Source organism: Orbicella franksi, chromosome 2 (assembly GCF_964199315.1).
Source record: "Orbicella franksi chromosome 2, jaOrbFran1.1, whole genome shotgun sequence".
Taxonomy (NCBI): Eukaryota; Metazoa; Cnidaria; class Anthozoa; order Scleractinia; family Merulinidae; genus Orbicella; species Orbicella franksi.
In genome coordinates this window covers 21023605-21043325 of record NC_138146.1, presented here as the reverse complement: position 1 = coordinate 21043325, position 19721 = coordinate 21023605, and the positions used below count along the sequence as shown (strand labels likewise).

Below are 19721 nucleotides of genomic sequence, written 5' to 3'. Positions count from 1 at the left end.
ACAGTGGAACCATGCCTAATGACTGCCTCTTCATATGACCACATTGTTATTACAGCCAATTTTTTGCCTGATCAAAATGCCTAGTTTGTTATTTTTGTCAGTTTTGGAAGCTGATTAATAGGGCCACCCTGTTAGTAAGCCTACAACTTTATGGTCCGGAGGTGGTCGTAGAGCTTCCCTGTATTTGTTTCACCCCACTCCCCCTATCTCCCAACCCTCCATCCTGGCCACTTGGACGCAGTAAAAGAGTAAAAGTTGGCAGTGAGCGGTCCCATAGCAAGTACTGCCACTCTAAAATTCCAGCTGATGAGCCGCATCACAAACAAAGTAGTCTTCTTGATTTCTAAGCCAATGTGTTCTGACGCTGTCGACTCCGGTTCTTGTCTCGAGTTGACTTGGTCAATATTTACCGCAGTTGCATCATACAGCACACACAAGATCACTAAAAGATGCACAAAGAGTTTTTTCCTTGAATGTCAGCGGAAGGTGATAAGCACCGTCCAGAAAAATCCGTGTCCAGTTTAAATGTTGAATCCCATTTCCCTCATACACTTTTTATGTGCTTCGATCAATTCGCCACAATTTTCTTCACCACGTTCGACGATGCACGCGTCACGTACTTTCTTCGTTTCTGGACAAGCACAGCAAGGCCTTAACTTCTTCTTATCCTCTACTTTGGGCTTTTCTTCTAGCGGTGCAGCGACTGAAGCACTAACAGCTTTTCCTGACATTGGGCTCGAACGTCAATGCCTTCAAAACGTTAAGATATAACAAGGAAATTCTGATCTTACAGTTTCGAGGGAAAATTATGTAAGATATGGTGAAGTTTGTTCCCAGGGTACTTGGATATTTCGCGAAAACGAGGCGGCCACAGGAAACAGCTGTCACGCATGCTCAAACATGCCCAGATTTCTATTCAAGATGGCGGATGTCTTAGTCCGTGTTTTCTTGCAGACAAAAATAACGTGACCTTGAACAGGCAGGTATATTAAACTGCGATGGCTACGGAGCCAACGGTATCTAGCTCTCATGTTGAACACCTCTTAGCGGAGATTGAATCAAGTGACGGTCTCCTCGGACCAACGTTAAGGTGCGTAGATTGAAGCTTATCAACAGTCCTGTCACATACAGATCACTTGTACTAGGTGGAGGAAGTTTCATCTGCTGTATTATTATGCTTCATGTTCCGTCTCCAAAACTGTTTTAGAGCCGTGTATGATGGAGAGCAACACACTGAATTTATGGACAAGCTGGAGGAACGAATACGAGTTCATGACAAGGACATCGAACGGATGTGCAACTACCACTATCAAGGTTTCATCGAGTCTGTAAATGAATTGCTCAAAGTGCGTGGAGAAGCTCGAAAACTCAAGGTATTTTAATTTACTGCTATCCCATTAAGTGTATCTTAAAACATGATTCTGTTCTACAATTTTTGATCGTGGCCGTACATGTTTTGATTCGCACCCTCCAGGTACTTGTACATTGCATGTAACTTTCGATTTAATTTTATTGTCGTGTCCTTGTGAACGAATTAATTATCCTTGTGTCTTAAGGACGCCCATGCTGTATTTTTGAGGCGTTGAATTGTTTTGTATTAGGATAGGCAGCTCTGCAGAGAACAAAAAATTGTTAATTTGCTAATTTCATATTTAGGAACACCTTAAAGAATTTAACACATTCCTTTACATGAGGTGACAGTTCTCACTCATTGCTGTGACATGCAGCCCTCCAATTATCCTAACAGTAAAAATAATAAAGAAATTTGTAGTTAATTGAACAAAATATGTTTGATATGTATTGTATATAATTTAGTTAATGCGGCGTCCTTTGTATGTGTGTTGTGGTGCAATATTTCCCTTGGTACAATTTGGTTTTTTCCTTTATTTCATATACATTAAATTATATTACAAAGGAACAGAAGATACCAAATTGTATCAAGGATAAAACACAACATACATACATGTAATTTCTTAGTTTTTATTTAATTAGCTGATAATTTATTACTTAATAGTGAGAGCAATAATTTCTAGTGACAATGTTGTACTTCACAACAAGTGTTAAAAATACTCCAACTTTCATTTATTTGCATATCAGATCAAAGTAAAGGAAGTGAATGAATCCATGCAAGAATCAGGACACGAGGTCTGTGAATATATAAATAAACTGGTGACTAAATTTTGTGTTGGCCCAAGTTTTCCAGGAGGAAATAGCCTTCTGAGTTTATACTGACAACAGGTTAAAACTGTTGTTTGACTGTATTGTAAGCCTGGACAAATTCTGACGTATAAATTATATATTATAATGTGATATTATTTGACTAACAAAGACAGATTGAAACTTACTAGAGCCGACTAGTGACTGCTGACAAACTTTATACTAGTCTTTTAGCCAATGCCATCATCGCTAAACTGACCAACCGCTTTCAGCGCACCAGACTTACAACATCATCAACGGACAAACACTTTTTACTTGACTCTGAAGATGTCTTCTGCTCTAGTTGTTGAAACGTTAATCGCTAACAACAGTTCATTTCAAAACTACTCTCACCAGGACAATCACACAAGGTGAACATTATATTAGTAATTTAACATTTGTTAAAAAACTTCATAGGATTTGGTTATAGTCATATTAACAGTTGGTTTGCTTTTGATAGCTTACAAGCAAGTGTGAAAATTTGATACACTGCCGTACAACTCAAAGAAACATTGTATCAGCCATAGAAACCCTCAGCCTTTGTTTACCAGGTAAACAATTTGGAAGAATATTCCTGTGCATAAAGATGTGTTAGGTTGGGTTTGGCCACTGGCATGTGATGTCAGATACTATACCCCGGCCAAATGGGCTAGATAATAATTATGAGCTCCAAACATTTCTATGAGGTGAAATGTGGATAGATGTGGCTTTGTGAGATCATGATAACTTACCTTTTGAGTGACATTGTGTATGTGTATGACCTTGCATTAGAGTGTTTAGTGTTTTACATTTGTTTGTTCTTTGTTTATATAGATTTATATAAAGGGTAAAAATCCTTCAGAAGGAAGAGTTAAACGCAGTGTTATTTTTTTCATGTTGTAGTCCTAGAGATGTACGCAAAACTAAAAGACCAGATGAAAAACAGAAGGTCAGCTCCTTTTATTTTTTTTTTCTTGCCAATGTGGTCTAAATTCTTTTGGAATGATAATGTTGTGGGCAATTTTTCTTTTGTATAGGTACTGCAGACATGTACATTGTTTATGTGTGTTGTCTTAAAATCTCGTGATTGATTAGTATTACATACAGTGTACTTGGTTTCATGGTTTTGTTAATGTACATGTTGTAGTCTGTTTAGAACTGTTTTGCAGTTTGCATTGTGAATGTGATTCAGTCTTGATACTTAATGTTGGCAGGAACATTGAAAGCATGTACATGTGCTTTGGATTTTTCACAGGTACTACCCAGCTTTAAAAACTCTGGAGCAGCTTGAACACACATATCTTCCCCGGATAAAAAGGTACTTCCAGTGTTTAGCAAGGACAGTTCAGTAATTATTTGCATTCATTTTGACATGACTGGTTTATTACGATAGTACAGTATCATATGTTATGGATCTGATTCCCTGCCTTCATTATAGGTTTTAAAGTGTGTGTTCATGCCTAGTGAGCAATTGTGACAGTGCTTATCTTCAGTTTCCCTAGCATGAAGTGACTACATGTCAAAGAATTTTTACTCCTTCCTGAATGGGATCCCCCTGTAGACTCTCTATGGCATGGCTACCCCAGTATTTAATTCACTGGTACCTATTTATGTACACCTCTGGTTTGATTGACAGATTCAGATTTGCAGAGATCATGCAGGAAAGTATCCCTGTTCTAAGAAAACACATCAAAGAAGCTTCAATGGCTGACCTAAGGGTGAGAGTTATTTTGACTGGTTGGTTGTACTGGCTATTAGTATCGTCAACGCTGGCTCTATTGGATACACACTAATTTACATCATGCACTTTATTTAGCAATATTATGTGTGTTACGTGTAGAGGGGAGTGGTGCATGGTGGAAATTTGAGAATTCTTATCTTCTCCACAAACAGAATCTGATCATGAGTACTGGTTAAACATTGTATATTGTGTACTTTTGGACAAATTTTATTTTATTTTTTTGCAATAGCTAGTGGATAATATTATACAGCTCTTTTTCCCATAGGATTTTCTTGAGAAAATCAGAAAGGTTTCTGAGAAGTTGGGTTCAATAGCAATGAAGCAGGTTAGTTTCAAATTTAGTGTTTGGCATCAATATTTACATGTACCTGTTTATTGGTTTGGATGAAACCACATGAACATGTACTATAGACATGGCACGACTCAAGATTTCATTCTTTACCAAGTGAAATGCGATGGTTTATCAGGTAGTAGTAGTAGTAGTAGTAGTAGTAGCAGTAGCAGTAGCAGTAGCAGTAGCAGCAGTAGCAGCAGCAGCAGCAGCAGTAGCAGTAGCAGTAGCAGTAGCAGTAGCAGTAGCAGTAGCAGTAGCAGTAGCAGTAGCAGTAGCAGTAGCAGTAGCAGTAGCAGTAGCAGTAGCAGTAGCAGTAGCAGTAGCAGTAGTAGTAGTAGTAGTAGTAGTAGTAGTAGTAGTAGTAGTAGTAACTTTATTAGTCACTCAATTTAAAATGGTTTTTAGTAACCAATTACTATTGAAGTGAAAGATGTAAAAGGCCTTGCCAGCTGGACAGCAAAGATTTGTACAACTGGTTCTGAGCTCAATTTTTGATTGAAGGACTTGCCAGTCCTCCCTTTTCAATTTGAAAAGTGGTACAGCATGAGAACTTGTGGCAGTGAAGTCAGTGTGCTTCTGTTGAGATTGTGGAGTTTGAATTATGAAAATTATTTTTATTGTTGCCCAGGCAATACAAAAGAACAACCTAACACTGATGCATGGAGTTGGTTTGAAGAAGAAAGGAGAGGACGAAGTAAGTCCATAGGTGTTCATTATAATAAGGCACTTTGAGCCTTACAAATGCTATCAGTTTAAATTAACCATCTCAGTGAATGGGCTTTTGATCTCCTGTTAATATCATTGAGCCATGGTCCAGACAAATTATTTTGAGGAGTTAAGGGAGCAGTAGTCCTTTCAAACTGTTTATTGCCTCTTTCACAGTGTATGTAAGTAAGTAAATCAAGTGCTCAGGCAAAGCTCACTGGTCTTGTTGCTGCATTTCAGTACTTTATACATTCATGGGTTAATGTTATAAGTAGAGTGATTCATATATGCATTTCCATTTCTAGGAGTTGGACAAATCTGCTCAGGATTTGGTGGATTTTTCTCCAGTCTACAAGTGTTTATACATTTTCACTGTTGTTGTAAGTTGCTGAGATAAGTCAGTTTACAATTTTTTGACAACGTGAGGTGAAACTAATTATGCTGTGAAACTAATTACTAACACATGTATTTGTATTTAATTTTATAGGGAGAAAGAGAAACCTTTGATAACTACTACAGGAAACAAAGAAGAAAACAAGCTCGACTTGCAATGGAACTCAGTCATGGAATTAGAGTAGGTGTTCATCAGACAGCAACTGTGTTTTAAAACATTAATGAAAACTGAACCGATATATTAGAAAGAAGAAATGTTCTATGTTATTTGTTTCATCATTTGTTTCCATTGGCCTGAAAACCCCATTGGGAGAGTGGTCAATTACATGTAAGAGATTTATTTAATATTTAACTCAGTCTGGATGTAATCTCTTTGAGATCATAGGTCATAATTGATATTAAAAATACAGAAAAAATTTCTGACTTTTCTTACTACTTGCCTGGCAAATGGTATATTACATGTACTTCAGTCAGGCAAAGTATAATGTAGAAATAAAAAACTTTACAGACATCATAGCAGGCTCACTTTTTCACTGCCCTGACTTAAATTAACTCGGTTTGCTTGTCAACTTGCTTTTGTGGCTTTGCCATCCATGTGTGTGACCGAAGCATGGGTGGCCCAAAGGAGAATCTTGTCAAACTAGAAGAAATGTTTTGTATTGTATTCTCAATTGGATCAATCAACCATCACTTACTAAATCAACAGGAAGTTCTGGAAGAATTACTATTAACCATAATCAATAGTTATTAAGTCCATGTTTTTTAACAGGATGGAAGCCTTGAGGTCTACAGATCTTATTTTCATCAAATTGTAGGGTGAGCAAATTAATGGTTAAATTTTTTTTAGTTATGCACAGACAGCTCCAGCAATTTACTTTATTTTATTACACGTTTTACTGACTTGCAAGCTGTATTCCAAACCAAAGCCACACCAGCTCAGAAAAGTTTGTACTAAACCAGCTGCAAAGAGGAATATCATTACTGAGCCAGTCCTTAATATTTAATATGTTTTAGTTAATGTTTGATCTCAGTTAATTTAAGATTTCAACTATGTTTGGCTTGTTTCATTTGAGTTAGTTATTTTGTTTTTCAATTTACCCCTTGTCTATAATAATTACTGATGAGGGAAAAATTGGAAAAAAAGTTAACAAACCAGCAGAAAATGAGCTGCTTATATAGTTGAAATCAAGTAAACTGTGATAAATAATTAATTACTACATAATTATATTGCCTTATGTTACAGCTGAAATTAGTTGAAATCAAGTAAACAGTGATAAATAATCATTACAACATAATTATATTGCCTTATGTTGCAGCTGCATTGACAAATGAATTAAAAAATTATTTTTATTTCCTTGTGTCAAGGTTTTTTGTTGTTGAGGATATAATTCTGCATACAACCAAGGGTTTAGTAACAAGGTATCACACCCTTATTAATATATTTATATTTACTCAATCTGTTGACAGAAAAATACCATTGTCCACAACACTGACATATTAGGAATAAGAAGCTTTTGGGGCTTAAGTTCCAAGGAGGATACTTTTCTGACCTGCAGGCTGTTATTTGCGTAGTATTGTTCTCCATAATTCAGTGTTGTGGTGTGACAAACTGCAATTAAAAATTTTTCATCTTGCCAGATTCAAAGTAAGCAGGCAGGGGAAACAGAAATAAAGAAAAACCTTGTGAGGTTTAGATTTGCAAATCGTTTTTAAAATTGGGTGGGTAAAATTTTGCGCTGGAAATTTTTGTCCTATTGTGTCAAACATAATGTCAGCAATCAAGTGCCTCTAATCTTGTGTTGTGAATATATAAACCTGGTCTGAAATTATAAAGTCCTTAACCAAGGTATGTTTTAATCATTCTTCAAGAAATGCTTTTCATGTAACAACTAACAAAACAAAAGAATTTAATTTGCTTTCTTTATCCAAGCCACAATAGAGGTAATTTCAGAGCATTTGAAGCCTTTTGATAAATTACATGATTGTACTTTTCAACTTACAGATCAACAGTTGATGACCTTTGGGAAATGGCAGCAAACAAGATTGCTCCTGTGCTCATCACATGTACACAATCGGTAAGAAGAGTTATTATTTTTGATTCCTCAGGAATCATCTAAGAGAACAGGGAGTGGACAATTTTAAAATCTTGCTCTTGCAAGGCATGTTATACTTTTCCCTGCAATGCTTGAGGTATGAATTAAATTCATACTGAGGTACAATGTACTCTGCTGTTCAAATATCACTCAATTTGTTTTAATCAAGCATCACAAATTACTTAATATGCTCTGTTATGTTGTAGAGTTACTGTGAAGAGCCTTCACTTCTCTTAAAAGTAAAAGAACTCATTGTGTGGTTTTGTCACACATTGTCGGTAAGCATTACATTTGCATGTAGATTAGAACATGTTGTTTGTTTGTGTGGTCCAGCTGTAGTTATTATAGCTGTAGTATACAGTAGTAACCTGTCTAAGAATCTTATTATTGTGTTCTGTACATGTGTATATCTACATTGCACTTCCATTCTTTAAATTTACATTTGATGCAAATAAAAATTTTCATTTATTATTTTTAGGGTTTTGGATTTAATGTAAATAAAATTTTTGATGTCCTTCTTGAAATGAGGTGAGCTTTAAAATTGTAGTAAATTAGCCATACATATTAAAGTGGCCTTTAACAAAAGGAAATTGTACAACAGTGTAGATCTGTTATACAGTTATGCAAGAGATACTGCTCAACATGTAAGAGTCGTTTTGTCCCTGGAAACCAGGTTCAATGCCTGGCACATGAGAGTTAACCTACATGTACATTTTTCTTTCTGGAGTATATAATTATTGGAACAAGAGCTTTGAAATACTTTTTTTTACTAGGCATCAGTACAATGAAATTTTATCAAAGGACTGGGAAGCTATATTCAAGTATGTAAAGACTACTTTTAATTATTTCTTTTTTAACTAGTGAACATATACAAGTCATGTACATGTATAGATGGAAAATCTCTATAGACAGAATAAAGTTGGGAAAAAGAACAAGGTTAAACCAAATGATTGTCCAAGTTTAAACAACCAGTGAAATGCTGAGAAACGTCTTTGGGGGAGCATTATACCAAATAGTAATAATTATCATAATGTATACAGACATGAGACTTTGCTGTATGCTTTTAATTGACTTGGTACATGCTGACCCTTTTGTTTTGCCCCACTAAGGAAAATTTTTGATGAAGATAATTATGCACCAATGAGCTGTCAAGATGAGAGTGAATACAATGATCTGCTGAAGGAATTTCCATTTGATGACACAGAGATACATGGAACAAAGGTGCTGACACATACAATAATTTAGTTCACATTGACTTTAACAGTGGCATTCAGGCTGAAATTCAGGCCTCCATCATTGTCAGCTGCAAATAACAGTGTAACACTGTATGCAGAATGAATGTACATTGTATGATGTAATTTTTGTCTCTGTAGGATCCTTTTCCAAGGCAGTTTCCATTTTCTGAAGGTGTGGTTAAAGTTTATCAAGAGGTACATACTGGAATTTATTCCTAAGTTGTTGTTCAAACAAGAAGTTACATTTCATTTATCATTTAACGAGTAAGACCTTCCCAGTGGGCCTTAACTTTGATTCTTTTGTTTCACAGGTCAAACACTACATAAAGTCGTGTTTAAAATTCAATGAAAACCTTAATGTCAGGTACTACAGTAAATGTGTTGCTTGTACTTGCAATCTTTTCTGAAAGCTGGTGAACCGCATCAGAGTTAGACAGTCTTGTACCACTTTGATCTTTCATAAGTTTGTTTATCTCATCTAAAGAAGCATCCCCTTAATTTGTATCATGTGAACAAGACTGAGCCCATGGTATGTAATTATTTCCCTAGTCAAACTGAAATTGGAGATTCAGTGAGGAAGTCAACAAATTTGCTGCTAACAAGAACACTGAATGGTGGGTTTTTCGTAGAGGACTATTTTGTTTATTGTATCTGATCAAAATTATGGCATCAGTAATGAAAAGCTGAAAATAAATAAGACTAACCATGCCATTCAGCATCAAATTTTAATTTGTTCCTGGTTTAGGTTGCATCACATCCATTATTAGAAGACCAACAATGTCAATTCCACAGGTTTGTCTATCTTTCTTAATTAATTTGTATTTATTATTGTTTAGATTAATTTCCTTTTTGGTTAAAAGAATCTGATGTTTGAACCTTAGCTTTGTCAGTACAATAAGCTATTTCCGAATTACCTTAAGCCTCTTTCTCAAAGCGAGTCTTGCTGCCCATCCTCTCGTATAAAAATGAGATTTCATTCACATGTGAATTAAACTCATTTTCACATGAATGGTTGTGCAACGGGCCTCACTTTGATAGAGACTCTTGGGGCAACTTGGAAATGGGTTTTTGCAATAATAATGTCTTATCTTTTTAAAACTATTTCTTTCAATCAGCTCGTTCAAATGTCCATCAACACAGTTCATTTAGAGGCGGCCTGTGTTCATCTTGAAGAGTATGTTACTATTGTGACAGGGTGAGGAGATCTTTTTGACGGAAATTGCTTTTCTTAGCTACAAATTGACCACCACCGCGACATAACAACAATACCAATGTTATAACGACCTGCTATGGTTCTTTTTAATCTTAGCACTTCCAATGAAGGGATAAACGTTTCTCGGGTTTATGGTTTGTCGTCATTCAAGGTGAGTCCGGTTATTACCCGTAAAATATCGGTACCAGTTAAATTCTATATAATCCGCTGAGGTGTTATTTCGTTTTAAGGACTTTTCAAAGGGCGTCGAGGAGGGGAGGGGATGGTGGTGGGTAGAGAGGCGAGCTGTACTGGAAAAGGTTCAGTTTTAGTCGGTAGGGGTTTGTTTCGGTTTTGCAGTAAATGAAACTGTTTGCTTTTTTTCTAATGGGTTGTTCTTTTCTCATAATATGAGCTAGTGGTGTAACTAACTGGGCTATTTTACCAGGACATGAGAGCCGAGGCAGAGCAGCAAGTCTATGAGAGACTCAACATGAAAATAGAAGAATTTTTAGAATTAGGTGCGTATACAGAAAATAACTAACACTTGAAGGGTACTCGGTCTTCCTTCGATAGCTTTTATTCCTTTAACAGTAAAACGTGAAGCATTCAAGGTAGTTCGTAACCTTCGACAGCTTGTCATGCTCTCTGTGCAGGTTCTTTCTCTGTTGTTATAAACTATAACATGATGTATAAGGTTTTAGTATTATTGAAGGCATTTATTTTACTATTAAATTCATTCTCATGTTTCCTTATTTACAGCCAATTATAATTGGGTTCCGTCGAACTCCAGATCGCAAGCCAGTAGCTATCTAGTGGACCTGTTGGATTATCTCCATACCACCTTCTTAAACTTCTCTACACTCCCGGTAAGTCGCCAGGGTTTTATGGTCTCCTTTCCACCGTTTAACGGCTGTTTTAAACCTACACCTGAAGCCATACACGCAAGTCATAAACCACAGTCACCTAACACCAACGTCGAACTGCAATTTGTATGTGACAAGATCACCTGAAGCAAAGTGCTCGACCCCCATTCATTAAAAAATAAAATTAAATAACTCTAGTTAAGTGTCAAGTGTATTTAGCAGTGTTGTGCTTACTGGGACACTGTAAATAATTAAACTAGTATTGCAAATAGAACATAAATTGTTAAGAATCCCAAGTGGTGGGTGGCTGGCTAGTTGGCTTTTTACACAAGGCGGTCGAGGAGTTGAACCTCGGGGCTACCGAGAACTAATCCATAGATAGCGGTAGGGTGGAGGATTTGAAGCAGGGACCTCCAGATTTTAAATCCAGCGCCCTAAACCATTTAACCGCGCCGCCTCCAAACATTTGACTTGTTTTGATTATTTGGATAGTTAGGTCAGTGTACCTCATTTTACCCGTGTTATTTGACTGTTGGCAGGGTAACGTGGCACAGACGGCGTGTATGTCTTCGTGTAAATATCTAGCCACCAAGCTCAGAGAGATGTTACTGGACGACGAGGTACGAGCGTCATCTATTTAGTTAAAGGAGCTACGTTTAGCCGAAATTTCTCAAGTTCGTCGTTTGTAATCCGTGTTAATCTTCTCCATCCTTAACCATCCTTGTTCCTTTATGGTTTATTAGTTTTTCTTAAGTGCTTTTCCATCTTGGTAAACTATTATTTTCAGGTTTCCTCCCATTTAAAGACAATTTTTTTACGGGGCCAAATTAACTGACTCAAAATACCATGACTGAAGTCCTTCAAGTAAAGCCATGCAGTTATTGATTACCGCGGCACGTCCGACAGACACAGAAAGCAATCAAACCTGCACATGGCTTATCTCGATCATTCAACCTGCATTTGATGCTATTGCTTCAAGATTCGTAGAAGGTCGTGTTGGATTAGTGTAAATACTTCTGCCAATTTACCTGTTAGTAACCTTTTTGTTTTTTTCTTTGTGTTTTCAGGTGAAACAGATGAACTCGAATGGTCTGGACGGGTTCAACCAGGACATTAGGAAGTGTGAAGGTATAGTTTTAGGGCCGAAGTTTAACTAGAAACCTAATCGTTTTTTGATAATTTTAAAGTAACGTCTACACGGCAGCGATCCACATAGCTGCCGTGTAGACGTTACAATCTTTACATAGGGTTCAGAGCCACCTTAAAGTTTTGTAAATTTAAGGTGGCTCTAAACCATATGTACAGAATTTTTTTAAACTTTGCCAAAAATTGCGTCTTATCATGCATATCAAAATTTGATAATATATAAAAAAATCCACCATACCGTTTTTGAATTATAAGCCCCTAAAGCTGTAATCAAGGGTAGTTTTAGCAGGTCATACAGTTGTTATGGTAACCTATTGTGTCACGAAAATGATAACAACAAGTTCACCGATGATTGAGGAGTTTTCGATACCATGATTGTAGTATCAAGTGATAAAGAATGGTTAAAACGACCCATCCAAATCTAACTGCTGGAAACTGTTTGAGCCACCTTACACGGCCATCCCCAAATTTAATACACGTAGTTCAGCTTTGTCTTGGAAAAGGCGACGACGGAAAAGAGTCCAAAATAAAAAGGGACGACTGCTAAAAACATTCAAACACACGTTGATCATGATTCCATGGTTACAAAGAAATAAGCCCGATGATAAAAAAATATTCAAAGTACACCAACCCCTTTCTAAGTGACTAGCCCCTATTAAACAGCCACCTCCTATTTCCCCGAGGGTGGCCGTTTACTAAGGGTTTGACTGTATTTGCTTTGATTCTCTTGTTGAAAAACGTCTCTAATTATGTTGACCTGTTTCTCTTCATGGCTTTTCAGAATTCGTGAATTCCAATCCTGTAGAAGGTATCAGTGACGGCACACTACAGATGACATTTCTGGAACTCAGACAGGTACCGTGTCATGACTTGCTGTACCTGAGTATTTGTTCTTTCTTGTTTCTCATTTATCCGTGCTTCTGCCTTTTACCGTGAACGCTCCTTTTTGTAGAAGATGAACTGTTTGCAGTCTAGAATGGTAAATATATCTTTTTCTGTTTATCGTTAGTTGGTAGACTTGCTGTTAAAGGCAGACTGGTCGACATATTTTGCTGATCACGGCTCCACAACAAGTAAATACAGTCGAGTCAACCCGCAAGTTGTAGCCAAACTACTTGAGAAGTAAGTGATGTGTAAATATACTGAGACTACGCGGGACGGGACGGGATGGAACGGAGCAAGCATGAGCTATGATGCACTCATCTTGTCAAATGTATTTTTAAAGTATTCTAGGTGTCGTGAGTGTTTTCAGTTTTGATTAACTCTGTCGACTGAGAAACTCGTGATTAATTTTATTTCGAAAACAAAAAAGGTCTCAATATGGCTACAGGAGTAAACTGTTTTTTGCTTTTAAAAAAGCAGCACGTGTAGATGGTCATGGAAGGGCAGTTTCCGATGTTTTTGCTTGACATACTTGCAATATCACTCTTGTTTGCAAAATTGTTTCTTTCTAGTGTGAGCAATGATTAGTCATAAGAGAACTGTGGCAGTCTTTTTTTCTTTTTTTGTAGAGTTTTTTTTCTCTTTAACTTTGTTACGTCTCTTTAATCTGAGCTACAAATCTTTCTTTATTGTAGGATGATGGACACAGGAAAGAAAAAAATGTTGACATTGAAAAAAGTCGACCGGGACCGCAAAAAACTCAACGAAACAATCCTGAAACGACTCAAGACCCTGGACGCAGATTCCTCAGGAGCTTCTATCATGTGAGGAATGAGAGGGACTTAAGGATCTATCTTATCTTCAACGGGAAACATTCGTTTATTGACAATAAAAGATCTTAGATGCTCCAGTAACGCGATACAGCAGGCCAGGGAATGTTAGAAAGAACCAATTCAGTATGTTGCTACCGTAATTATGGCTGCGCGGAGCTGAGACTACAAGCACGCGCTTGAATAACTAACGTCGTAGAACTGGTGTTATGGCGAAAGGAGTTCGTGAGATTTCAACCAAAAAGGTCTGATTGGTACGGAAAAGTGTAGCTTAAAATGCAAAACTGGAAATGTTATTGTGTTAGAGGTTAGGTTGTTCTACTCAAAACTTTACTCCAACAGCTGATGTTAGCGACTGTCTGACTTGACTCACTAGATAAAGAATGATTCACGAGATAAAAATAATCAGGAACATTCCAAAAGTCAACAATGATGAGAAACTCGAAGCTAATTTCAAGTGTATATAGCAGTAATTACCTCATTCGAAAACGAAACCGACGCTCAGCAGCTGTTTTTATAACTCCCGTCAATCATAGCGACTACTAAAGAACAAAGGAATCTTTTTGGAAAAGAGGGTTATGCATACGACAAGAAGAGTTCATAATGTTACTTAGCAATATTCTGTTATTGTGGAAACCATGATTGGCGGCAGTTAGTAAGAACAGCTGTCAAATGACAAGAGCAGTTTTCAAGTGAGTTTCGAAAGTAATCAGGCAATTACCTTGGTTTCGGTAGTGGTTTTACTACAGTTTGAGATTTGATGTGAAGTCTTATTGGTAAGTAGTTGGTTTGGTTTTGGTGTTACGATACTCAACTGAAAACCGCTCTATCTCGCCGATCACAGCAAACAGTTCTAACGCAATGAACCAATCAAAACTAGAGGTAACACATGGAACCGGCGCTAAGCGCGGGAAAACGCGTAAGCGTTGATTGGCTGTGATTGGTCAGGGGTCGCGAATCCAATTTTTTTAGCTCACCAATCATAAGTTTAAAGCTCACATAATTATTTTGGATAGTCAGTTAAAACTACTCTTAGAATTTCAATGATAGTTGTTTATAATTTGAACATCTCTTGTCGTGTTTAGAATTCTCCTAATGTAAATTAACTAACTTAAGCCCTGAAAGACACGCAGTCTGGCGGCATTCTCGCCAAATCAGAATGAAAAGTGGAAGAAATGAACAAGTCGAGACTTGAGCAATAGAATTTGAGTTAATATTTCCTCAGTGATTTGTTAATTTCAACAGGGATTAAGGATTTTTTTGTATATTTTTGTGGATGTTTATTTTTGGTTAGGTGTTATCAAGTTTTTCAGTTATAGGGTTTCATCCAAAATACCGCATCCTCTCTAAATCTTCAAGCTTTCCTTTGGACTCGCTATTTTTCATTCCAGGAGTTTCTTGATGTAGCCTAGTGGTTCAAATTAAGTGGATGGTTAATTAAATGTGCCTCCTAAGAAAAAAATATTTGACAGGAAATTTTTCAGTATGGTGGTCAAGAATGGACGTCGTACAAATATTTGGCACCAGATATCTTTCTGTATTTGGGTTTAAAAAACCTGCAAATTGAGTTAATTTCGCAATTCAGATTTTAGCGATTTTTGTACGAAAATTTTATAAGTTTAAAAATATTGAATTGTGTACATACTATTCACATGTCAAATCATTTAGGTTAAAATGTTATCCGGCAATGTAAAATTATTAGGCTATTATGAATTAAAGGTTTCTCTTAAGTATCGTTTTGATAGATGACTGGGATGTTTATATTGTTTCCAAAGGGAGGAAAACATAGAAAGTTACCAAGACGCGTAAGGTTTGTGCCAGTCACAGAAAATTTCCAGTTGCCACTAGCCTCTTCCACTTCAGTTATTCTCGCTACTGTGCTTAGTAGCGTGAAATGGCCAAGAGGCCCGGTAAACATCAAAGAAGCAACCAAACAGGCTGAGGTTTATGTTGGAAGGTCCTTGATCCTGCACATCTTTTGTTTTATGCTCATTGACTATACATTAATAACATAATCGCAACGCTTCTATTGGTAAGTTGTATGAGCACACATAACCACCCTTTGATTTTGCCTGGTCTGTTTCGTGAAACCATTCCCTCTATTAACTATGTCCTACGAGACATGACGTTTCTTGTTGACAGTTTTCAGTGAAAAGGATTAAATTGACAAAATGTTTCAATCTAGATATCACGATAGTGGAGTTTTGCGATTCCACCACGATGGGTTGCTAAGTTAAATAACGTATACTTTGAACGATTCCAACGGTTCGCAAGTACCAATTTACATTTCAGAAAGTGTCTTGTGCAAGAACAAAACACGACAACCGCGCCCTGGACAAAATTTTATACGCGGATCTCTTGACCCAAAGTTTCACACACTCACTGAGCATACCAGCCTCCCTTTCATGCTGTAATATACCCCAGTTAAAATATACTGATATACTTCAGGGCAGCTTTGTTCGGTAGCCGGTTAACGCTAACCCAGGATTAAAAGTTAACCGAAGGATGACCGAAGTAACAATTTTTTCTTGAATAAAAATGTCTTTCATTGCTTATGTCGTGTATAGTTTGAAACGACTCATGCTTAAAGCTAAAGAACAAACAATATAAATAGAAAACTTCACCGAATAGTTACAAAACTGAAATCAAATTTTCGCTTATCCTGGTTTAGCTTAATGGATTTTGAGTTCAAATTACATTGACATGGTCTAGATTCTGGACCAACGCGTTTTTTATATTCTTTACCAAGCCGCGCTCTAACTGAAAGGCAAGGTCTTTGAATTTAGTTTCAAGTCCGTAGAACTTAGAAATAACCTCTGCACTATTCCTAATCAGGCCTATGTATGTCAATTCAAAGTCTGCGCAGCTCAGTACCAAGCCCGTCTGAGTCTAAAACGACCTCTGCTCAACTGACTTCATGTATGAACATAATATAAAGATTTAGCCAAGCCTAAAAGCGGAGCTCCTGATTACAATTAACCATAAATGAAAAGGGGATTTGTTTTTCTTGGATCAGAAACTCAAAAAATGATCAGTTGTGAGCATGTGATTGTGCAGCATGTGATTTCACTATTTTTTCTCCATGAGACGATTGTACAAGGAATATGTCGGAAGAAAAGTCAACAACGCGTCAGGGTTTAATTTGCGCCGAAATTTTGCCTTTGCATGTACACCCTTCCTCTCCCCCAAAATAACCTGGCTTGAGCCCGCGATCCAATCGAAAACCCAGTACCAGGTCGGCGGTCAAATTCCAAAACAACACGAGTTCTTGACCTGAGCCCGCGATATGACACGTATCACTGGTCAGCGGATACCTTGTTTTCTGTCAATCATAGCATGGATGTTCAATAGCAACTAAAGGAATGGGGCTTGGCGTACGGACGGACGTAGGTAAGGACAGTCACGTGACAACCAAAATTTTTGAGATCGATGGGTTACCAAATGTTCTAAGGTATGGGGCTCCGCTCGCGCGCCTTCGGGGCGTAGGAGCTTCGCTAAAAATCTAGATCACCGGGTTTGTTGTGTTCTTTACCGAGCCGCTCTAACTGAAAGGGAGGGTCTGAAATTTAGTTTCAAGTCTCGAGAACCCAGAAATTGCTGGTTTTCAGTGTCACGCAATTCAAAATAGATCAAAATAACAATCAAAACCGTTCAATAGATAAAGTCCAGAATCTGGGAAATGAAAGAAGGTAGATATGCAAAGACTCTCTCTCTCTATTTTTGCTATTTAACAACCCAAGGGGTGTCAGAGGAGTCTTGTGACATTACGCTGCATCGGCGCTGATCATTTGAGTTTCATGTTCCAATCTCTGCATGTTATTACAGGATCGAGTACTCTCAAACTGGCTTGTGGGCCGATTAACCCACATTCCTTGGACGCATCTACCTCCACCGGGGGAGATAGATGCGTCCAAGGAATCACACTCGATCAGGCTTGGCGGACGAGTAATTTCAACTTAGAGAACCGTTAATTTTTTGTTTTACAGATCTCAGTTTTTGTTTTACCTCTTTTTAATCGACAGTTTTTGACAAATTACCAACATCTTCCTTTTCTTTTCACTTCTACATGCTCTTTCTTTTGGCCTCTTCAGTTAACCGATTTGGTTTTAGGCATCCGGAATCATTTCAGTAGTTTTAAGCACTCCAACAAACTAGAGTAACACTGTACAAGGACGTTCACACCAATTTTGGAATATGACAAGCCTTGGAAAATAGGGTACGCGTTCTTTCGGAACAGCGCGTTTGTCTTGATAGCTTTTGACTTGAGTTATCTGACGCATGATATTTTTTTCTCTCCTTTGGGTTGTGCAAGCCGTTTTGGTGGGCAATAGCTTGGGCAAGAATCAAATACAGGACCTGGCAAGTAGAAAGCACTTGCTCGATTGTTTTTCCCATCGCTCCCCTTGCACGATTTGTTTTTATTCAGCAGTTTTTGCTGTGCAGGAATTCTTTTTTAGAATTGCCCAACCCTTCCAGCCTTAAAAAAATAATGGTTCGTCCCTAATTCGTGTTCATTTTATCGTGAGACTGAGTCTCGTTAAGCTAAGTGAGTTGTCCTGATGTACATAGAAAGTCTGCATGAGAGAAACACGCTTATAGCGATTAGCAAGTGAAAACACAACTGACGTATCAGAATTAGCAGATAATTGTTCAATCCCTTTCCCATCAGAAAAGTCATGAATTGTCCTTCCCATGGAACACTCAGGGGGTCCTCGTTCTGCTTTCCGTTTAATTAACGGGCTTCATGTCTCTATTTGAAATGGTAGAGCTTCTGATTTAGTCTTTCCCCTGAGCACGCGTTTTAAAATCAATTTTATTGCCGAAATTATTCTGTTAATTTGTAAATCGTAGTCATTCAAACTGTAACGTAACTGAAAGTGAAGAATGATCATCGCAGTTAATTTTCCAATTTAAGCAATTGGAAAGAAGAAGCCTGAAAAAATCAGGGCTTCAACGGAATTTGAACCCGTGACCTCCGCGATACCGGTGCGATGCTCTACCAACTGAGCTATGAAGCCACACCGGTATCGCGGAGGTCACGGGTTGGAATTCCGTTGAAGCCCTGATTTTTTCAGGCTTCTTCTTTCCAATTGCTTAAATTGGAAAATTAACTGCGATGATCATTCTTCACTTTCATCTACAACCGCAGTTCATATATGAATTACTTCATATAAACTTCACATCTTGTAACGTGACTGTTGTTTATAAACACCATGTAATAAACATGGCTGATTCTTGGTACTCTGAAATACGAAAGACCGTTTCGTTTCACATACACAAACAAGCTAAATGAAAGTTTTGTTTCTTTTTGAATAAAATAGAAGTTACTTGATCTCTTAATATTTTACAAATGTATTACAGAGCTTTTGTCTTAGGCTGGTTGATTTTGAAATAAATTGCTATCGAAACAAAACGTCAACTTAAGACCAAAAAGAGAGACAGATTTTCCTTTGAATTTTATGTCCAAAAACAGAATAACTTTCAACATTACAAACGTTGCCCAATGTACTTCGTGCGGTTCTAGAAATATACCATTCAACTGAAAGCTAATGAGCAATACTTTCATGACTTTCATTTGGTCTGCGTAATAAACAGAGCAGTTGTTAAGCAGGCCACTGAACACTCCGTGTTAGGTGCTAACTTTAGCCTACATCTTTCAAGTGTGTTAATTTCAACCAATCCCAATCTTCCTTGCTCGGAGTCATTCTTCTTTCTTGTCAGCTCAATATTAACTCTTTGGGGTTATTCTAATATGGTGACTTACTGTCTCCAGGTTATAAGATGGTGTTATATCCCTTTTAAAAGTTTTTGGGTGTGACCCAAGATTGTGGCTTGAAATGATAGTTGTTGGAATATGTTAGACACTCTTGAAAGAACAAGTCGGTTACGGTTAGGCCACCAACATGAATGGCACATTCACCACACATGGGATCCCTTCATTTGAGACTGGTGGCAAGCAAACTGCTAAGTCATGAGAGCAATTAACATGTGATATAACGTTTTTAGAAAATACTTTTAACATGTAAGCATAACGTAAATCCCTCACGCGGGCGCATTTCTTCGATTAATGCTGAACGAAGTCGAGCATCCATTGGAGAAGCATCACTCACCCCCACCCCCCGCCCCCCC

At 37.5% G+C, this 19721-nt stretch overlaps 1 protein-coding gene across 1 annotated transcript; it reads left to right on the top strand.

Moving 5' to 3' along the window:
* The first annotated feature begins 872 nt into the window (after positions 1–872).
* On the top strand, positions 873–16154 carry LOC145478601 (exocyst complex component 6B-like). Its single transcript, XM_081456684.1, has 31 exons — positions 873–1090; positions 1208–1373; positions 2098–2145; positions 2657–2747; positions 3079–3124; positions 3431–3493; positions 3812–3893; positions 4182–4241; positions 4879–4944; positions 5261–5335; positions 5443–5529; positions 6118–6164; positions 6714–6767; positions 7351–7423; positions 7648–7719; positions 7920–7969; positions 8215–8262; positions 8551–8662; positions 8815–8871; positions 8988–9040; positions 9226–9290; positions 9422–9468; positions 9792–9871; positions 9986–10040; positions 10317–10389; positions 10631–10737; positions 11274–11354; positions 11802–11862; positions 12662–12735; positions 12890–13002; positions 13458–16154. The coding sequence occupies exons 1-31, from the start codon at positions 999–1001 to the stop codon at positions 13588–13590; spliced, it is 2331 nt and encodes a 776-aa protein (XP_081312810.1). The 5' UTR covers positions 873–998; the 3' UTR covers positions 13591–16154.
* Positions 16155–19721: the final 3567 nt, after the last annotated feature.

Coding starts and splice junctions, on each gene's coding strand:
- LOC145478601 (XM_081456684.1), top strand. CDS start 999: ATGGCTACGGAGCCAACGGTATCTAGCTCTCATGTTGAACACCTCTTA. Junction 3,125..3,430: donor GACCAGATGAAAAACAGAAG/GTCAGCTCCTTT, acceptor GATTTTTCACAG/GTACTACCCAGCTTTAAAAA. Junction 10,390..10,630: donor AGAAGAATTTTTAGAATTAG/GTGCGTATACAG, acceptor CCTTATTTACAG/CCAATTATAATTGGGTTCCG.